General features: G+C 62.4%; 1 protein-coding gene across 2 annotated transcripts; it reads left to right on the top strand.

Annotated features, from left to right (window-relative positions):
- Positions 1-4,813: 4,813 nt before the first annotated feature.
- Positions 4,814-6,195, top strand: HELT (helt bHLH transcription factor). Of its 2 annotated transcripts, none has more exons than XM_050896609.1 (4): positions 4,814-4,840; positions 5,209-5,313; positions 5,481-5,577; positions 5,702-6,195. In XM_050896609.1, exons 1-4 carry the CDS (start codon positions 4,814-4,816, stop codon positions 6,193-6,195), a joined length of 723 nt encoding a protein of 240 aa, XP_050752566.1. The 2 variants fall into 2 exon arrangements, with proteins under 2 accessions (XP_050752566.1, XP_050752565.1); XM_050896608.1 differs by having other exon boundaries at positions 5,699-6,195.
- Positions 6,196-6,453: the final 258 nt, after the last annotated feature.

Raw genomic sequence — 6,453 nt, 5'->3', positions numbered from 1 at the left:
CCTCTGTGTGATCTTGGGGATGGATCATTTTGGGCATCACCAGGGCAGGCTGCTGAGTGGGTGGGTTTATGCATTTTGAGGTATTCTGTGCATCCACCGAAACTTCCCGTTAAGTCCTTAAATAAAGTGGGACCTTTTTCAAGCGTCCTGTTTTTAATCTTCCTCTTCTGCTGCCACAGGCATCCACAGCGTAATGATACTGAGGCTGACACGCAGACTCCCGATTGCAACGTGTTCAAATCAGTAGGGCCGAAAGGTGTAAAATTATGGAAAGTGAGTCTTAGGAATATAACAACCTTCTAACTGGTGTTCGTACAAACCAGAGTAATCCAAAAGCAAACCAGATCAGATTTTACATTTACAAAAGGCTTTTAATCCTGAAGAACAAAGTGTGTTATATTGAAATTACACTACAAAACATACTTAAAATGAAATGTGTCTCCTCAGAGGTGAAATACGACAAGAACATAGCAGCACTCAGCAGCAGTATTGACCTGGAAGTCCCGTCTGCCACCACAAGCACCAAGAGATACCTGACGGCTTCCTAATGTAAGGATCAAAGTTTTAGAGTTTTTAGGATCAAAGTTTAGCTTATGGGCATTGCTGTATCTCACAGCATGAGAAGAACATCATCTACTGAAGCACAAACAGCACGTCCTAGAGCACTCCGGGCTTTTGAGGAGAGCACCCTGTAATCAACCCAACAACACCAGAGAGTCATGGCTACAAGCGAGGCTTCTTCTGTGAATGGGATGCAGCCCCAAGTCCTGTCCTGTTATCACCTTCCCCCCTGCTGATGCCACCATTCGTGGCAGGTGAGCAAAACAGAGGAGCGTGGTCCTTCTACTGGGACAGAGGAGGAAGACACAGAGGCAGACTATAGCTGGAAGCAACGGTAGCATCGAGGTAAGAGGTACCTCTGCAGCTGGGGAACAGGATGACTTCCAAGGAGCCCCAGACCTGGAGGCAGAGAGCATTAGGAGCTATGAAAAGTCTGGAAACTCCTATTCCAAACTTGCTAGCCCAGCCTAGCCTCACTGAGACTGCAAGAGTAAACAAACTCACAGCAAAAGCCGGTACAGCGTCAGGAGCCGCTATATGTACAGCTGAGGGTTAAACTACTAAATGAAATGCCTTCTCTCATGGTTCAGATCACTGCTTCTTCGCAGATTCAGGATTGCCAAGTAATAAAGCTGCTTACTCCTGTTGCACCTTCTGTGTTCTCCCATTCCCTACCAGCCATGAGATCAGCCAGGAGCGTGACTGCCTTTCTGCATCACACAGCAGGACCTCCAGTACCACTCTTCGGAGCGCTGAACCAGACCGGCAGGCAGTAGGCCAACTGCAGCCCCAGCCACTCCGTGACACTCGACTTTCTGCACTCAATCCACCAGTTGCATGGACAACACTTTCCATGGGAGACTCATTAGCTGGCTTCTTGCGTGCACACAGCGCCAATGATTTGCAAGCCTAATATCCACAGCTTCAACTACTTGGTGAAGTAACTGCATATAACCCCAAAGTTATATAGGAGTCAAAAAAGAGAAGAGGAGGGAAGAAAAAGCGGGGAGACGATCTGTTTTCATGAAAAGGCAAAACTAGATACCACTTCAAAGCAGCTTGACACCTCCCAAGGGACCCCCCCCGCCCCGCCGGCAGAGCCCGCGGCTGAGCAGAGGGCGGCAGCGCCAGTGCCAACAGGACAAGGGGCCAAACGCTACCGAGAGGCGACGAACCGCCCGGCTGCAGCCACCGCTCCCGCAGCAGCCGTGCGCCGGCAGCGCACCGCGGGGCCGGGCCGGGGCGCAGCCCCGCCAGGCGGGGACCCCCGGGCTGGCCGCGGGGAGAGGGCGAGGGACGGCGGGGGCGGCACAGCCTCCCCCCACCCCGCGGCCCCGGGGCGGCGGCGTGCTCACCCCCGCTCCGCGCGTACCGGGGCGGGGGGTCCGCGACGGGCCCCCGGCCAGCCCCTGGCCCGGGGAGAAGGCTGCAGCCGGCGGGGGACCGGGGCGGGAGCCGAAAACGGGTGGTGGGAGATGAGGACGCGGGTGTCCGCCTTGGGTTGCCAGAGCCGTGCACGCGTTTCCCGCAAGGAGATCCAACAGGCGCTCACGGGGACTTGAAAACTGAAAAAAAAAAAACCTTTAAAAAAGCCTTCGCCTGGCTTCCCTACAAGGGTGAAAGTCCGACCGTGGCAGTGTCGGGTGATGCCTCTCTGGCATCTCAGAAAGCCCTCTGAGGATGAGGCGGCGGTACACGCGCGGATGCCACGGCCGCCCAGCCCCGCAGCCGCCCCGCGTCCCCCCGCCGCTGCCCCGGCTTGCCCCGGCCCGCGGGGAACGCAATGCCGGGCAGCCAGCGAGAAAATAAACAACTTTCCTGGTGTAAAAAGTTGCCTCGCAGGTGCCTGCAGCTGGCGGTTAACACAGACAGTAAGAGGATCAACTCCATCTCCGCCAGCGGAGCAAAAGACGAGGAAAAAAAAAAATAAAAGCCCCCGCATTTGCTATTCAGAGTTTAGTTAATTTGGATGATAACGGTTAGTGTTTAATCCCATTGTACGAGAATGAATATACCGAAACCTACAAGGCTCCTGGAAGAATAATACGGCCAACAGCACCGCACGCAGGGGCGCCCGGGCGGGCAGCCGGCCCGGCCCGCCCGCCGGCCGGGGGAGACGCGCCCTGGGGCCGCCGCCGCCGCCGCCGCCTCCTCCCGCGGAGCCGCTCCGCGCTCCCGGCCAGCCCGGGGCGGCTGCGGGCCAGCCCGGGGCGGCGGGGTAAGGGCCGGCACCGCGCCTTTCCCCCGGCCGCCTCGGGGGAGATGAACGGGCGAGAGCGGCCGTGCCCTCCGCCGTGCACGCCCAGGGAAGGTGAGGTGGGGATGGGCTTCCCCGTTTAAATCGCAACGGGAAGCGGGTGGAGAAACGCGGGACACGGGAGGAGACGTGGAGGTTCCTAAGAAAACATCTCCCCGAGCTGAGGCCGCTGGAATAAACGCCGTTTCCACAGCACTGCCCGGGGCTCGGCGGCGTCGCCCAGGCGGGCAGGATCAGGCACCGGCCGGCCCCACCGTCTCCCCGGCCGCCCTCCGGTTTTCCCTCCCCCACCCCCGGGGGTGGCTGCGCCACGCGGCAGCGCCGGGGCCGGGGGCGGCGGCGGGCCCGGGGAGGGGGGGGGGGAAGCGGGCGGGCGGCCCCGCGGCCCGGTGCCGGCCCCGGAGGCGCACCGCCGGCCGTGGAGAGGGTCCGGGGGGGCCCTCGCCCGCCGTCGCGCTGTCGGCGGGGCGGGGGGGGGGGGCGCGGCGGGGGCGGGCGGCCCCCCGTCGCGGCGGGGCGGCCCCGGCGGGGGCGGTGCGGGGCGGTGCGGGGCGGGCCGGGGGCTCGGTGCGCTCGCCAGGCGAGGAGCGCGGCTGCCCGGGCGGAGGGCCGCGGAGAGGAAAGCTAACAATGCTGTGAAAATATGTTTGCAGAAAATAGACAATTGTTGGATTAAACGTATTCAAGTATGAAATAATGCCTTTTTGTGTAAAAAACCTCAGCAATGTGAGCGTACAAAAGTTCCCCTGTGGCAGTTACTTGCTCCCTTTGTGAGCTTTGCGCTCCGGCGTCTCCACTTGGCGCGTTTAACTCGGAGCCCCCCTTTAAACGCGATTGTTTCTTTCTTTTTAATGACATTTACCGGATCAAAACATGCTGTTAATTCGATCAGAAAGCTTTACCCTCCTTAACAATGCCACAATAATTTCTCCTGAAGTTTGTTAAATTGACCAAAATTAGGCAAATGAATAGGGGGTCTGTCGGCGATCCCGCTCGCAGGTGACACCGAATAATGCACTCTCGGACCAGCTGCGATCCCCTCTTTATTTGCCCCTCTTTTCTTTGACCCGCATTATTAAAATTTAGGCCCAATGAAACTATTCATACTTTTCAATGGGACATTTTCCTATAGGATAATAGGCTACAAATTGAGCCTCTCCAAAGGAGAGGGGGGGAGCAGGGGGGGTAAAACAACAACGCACAGACGCGCACACCACACAAAAAAGGAGCGTCGTGTGCCAAAGGCTGGCGAGAGCCTCCCCGGGCCGGCGGAAAAAAAAAAAAAAGGGGGGGGGGAGATATCGTGTGCCAGCCCCCCGGTCCCACACCTGCCGGGGTGTCCCCGGCGCATAAAGCGGTGTAAACAAAAAAAGCCTCGCTGCCATCTCTTATAAAGATGGACGTGTCACCAAGTCGTGTGAGAAAAGCCTGAGAACAAACGGGGCCACTCCGTCTCCAAGGGTTCTCCCTTGAACTGGGCGGAACAGCCTATTAAGGGCTTACTTAATTACTTTAATGACTCTGGACAGGCTTTAAAATGCAGTCAGCGCCGGGGCTAAGGGGAGGGGTGGGGGGTGCCGGGGATTTGCAGGCAGGCGGCGGGGATGGGGCCGGGGATGCGGCGAGCGGGGCGCAGGGCGCGGTACCGCGCCCTGCGCCCCGCTCGCCGCATCCCCGGCCCCATCCCCGCCGCTATTGTGGGACCGTCACGTGTGTCCCCGAGGTCCACGTGGGGCGACACAGCTGGGCCGCCCCCGGCTGCGTGGACGGGGCGGGGGGTGGGGAAGGAAGAAGAGAGAAGGAAAAAAAAAAAAACCCAAGCCCCTCATCCTTCTCTCTCCCCCTTCCACCCTGATCTTTAATGCATACATTCCCCCGGCGCCGCTCGCCCCTAATCCTATGGGATCAGCGGGCCCGTGGAGGCCCCCCGGGGTCCCCCCCAAGAAGTGATGGCTTTATAAGGGGCCCGGAGAGAGCGGGGATGCAGTGCCCACCATGGCCTCCAAGCTCAAGGAGCGGAGGGTGAGTCGCCGCCCGCCTTGCGCGCACGGCTCTGCGGGGCCGCTGGGCGGACCCGGCACCGGCCCCCTCACCGACTTTCCCTTCCAAAAGCCCCCCCCCAAAAAACACCAAACTTCCCCCTTCCCCCCCAAAAAAACAACCCAAGCCTGCCTTGCTGGGGCCGCCCGCGCAGACGGGGAGCCCCCGGGGCGGCGCGGAGAGGACCCGCCGCCGGAGCATCCTTCCCGGGGCCGCGTCGCGCCCGGCGCCGCTGTTCGGAGCGGGGTCGGGACCGGCAGCCCTGGAGGGGTCGGGGCCGGGGGCGGCTGCCCCGGCGAGGCCGGATCCGGCTGCTTTCCCCCCACTAACGCGCCCCGTCTGTTTTGCAGAGGACGCCGGTTTCCCACAAAGTGATTGAGAAGCGGAGGAGGGACCGCATCAACCGCTGCCTCACCGAGCTGGGGAAGACGGTGCCCATGGCTCTGGCCAAGCAGGTAAGGCGGGGGGGGGGAGAGCAGCCCCTGAGCCCTTCTCCCCGGTGCGGAGCGATTCTCCCCACCCCCCACCCCGCCCCGATGCGGGGGGGTTTGGAGGGGCGGCCCGGCGGAGCGCAGCGCAGCCGCAGGGGAGAGGTGATGCCGCTCTCCCGCGCCCGTTGCAGAGCTCGGGGAAGCTGGAGAAAGCGGAGATCCTGGAGATGACGGTGCAGTACCTGCGGGCCCTGCACTCGGCGGACTTCCCCCGCGGCCGGGAGAAGGGTAGGTGGGCGGGCGCGGCCCCCCGCCGGGACACCCGCGGCGTGGGGGCGGCCCCTGCCCCCCCCCCCCCCTCCAAGGCCGGACCCTGAGGAACTCGGCTCCGCTGCCCCTTGCTTTCCAGCAGAGCTGCTCTCCGAGTTCGCCAACTACTTCCACTACGGCTACCACGAGTGCATGAAGAACCTGGTCCACTACTTGACGACGGTGGAGAGGATGGAGACCAAAGACACCAAATACGCCCGCATCCTGGCCTTCCTCCAGTCCAAAGCGCGCTTCGTCACCGAGCCCCTCTTCACCTCCCTGGGTTCCCTCCCGGAGCCGGACTTTTCCTACCAGCTGCACCCCGGGCCCGAGTGCCCCGGACACGGCCACAGCCCCGGCGATGCCGTGCTCCAGCCGCCCTCGGGGGGGCCCTTCCCCTGGCACGGCGCCGCCCGCAGCCCCTCCCTGCCCTATCACCTCCCCAACGCCGCCGTGCCCCTCGGCAGCCCCGGCCAGCAGCGCAGCACCTTCCTCTCCTCCGTGCAGGGGCTGGACCGCCACTACCTCAACCTCCTCGGCCATTCCCACCCCAACGCCTTCGGGCTGCCCCCGGGCCAGCACCCCTCCATGCTATAGAGACTCGCCCCCGCCTGAAAAATCCTATTTATGACCGCGGACGCTGCGAGCGACGCCCGGGCGCACGGGGGAGGGGGCTGCCGGGGGCAGGGAGATGCGCGGGGGTCGCGGAGAGCGCGGAGCCCCCGGCCGCCCGCCCCGGGGGCCCGGCTCTGCGCCCGCCCGCCCGCCCTCTCCGGGGGCCTGGATCTGCCCCCACCCGCTCTTCTTCGCACCTCCGGGTGCGGTGCCTGTACAAGCGATGCCTTGGAATAAATG

The sequence above is a fragment of the Gymnogyps californianus genome, chromosome 4 (assembly GCF_018139145.2).
Source record: "Gymnogyps californianus isolate 813 chromosome 4, ASM1813914v2, whole genome shotgun sequence".
Taxonomy (NCBI): Eukaryota; Metazoa; Chordata; class Aves; order Accipitriformes; family Cathartidae; genus Gymnogyps; species Gymnogyps californianus.
The sequence above is the reverse complement of the archived record's forward strand: the minus strand, read 5'-3'. Positions and strand labels throughout refer to the sequence as shown.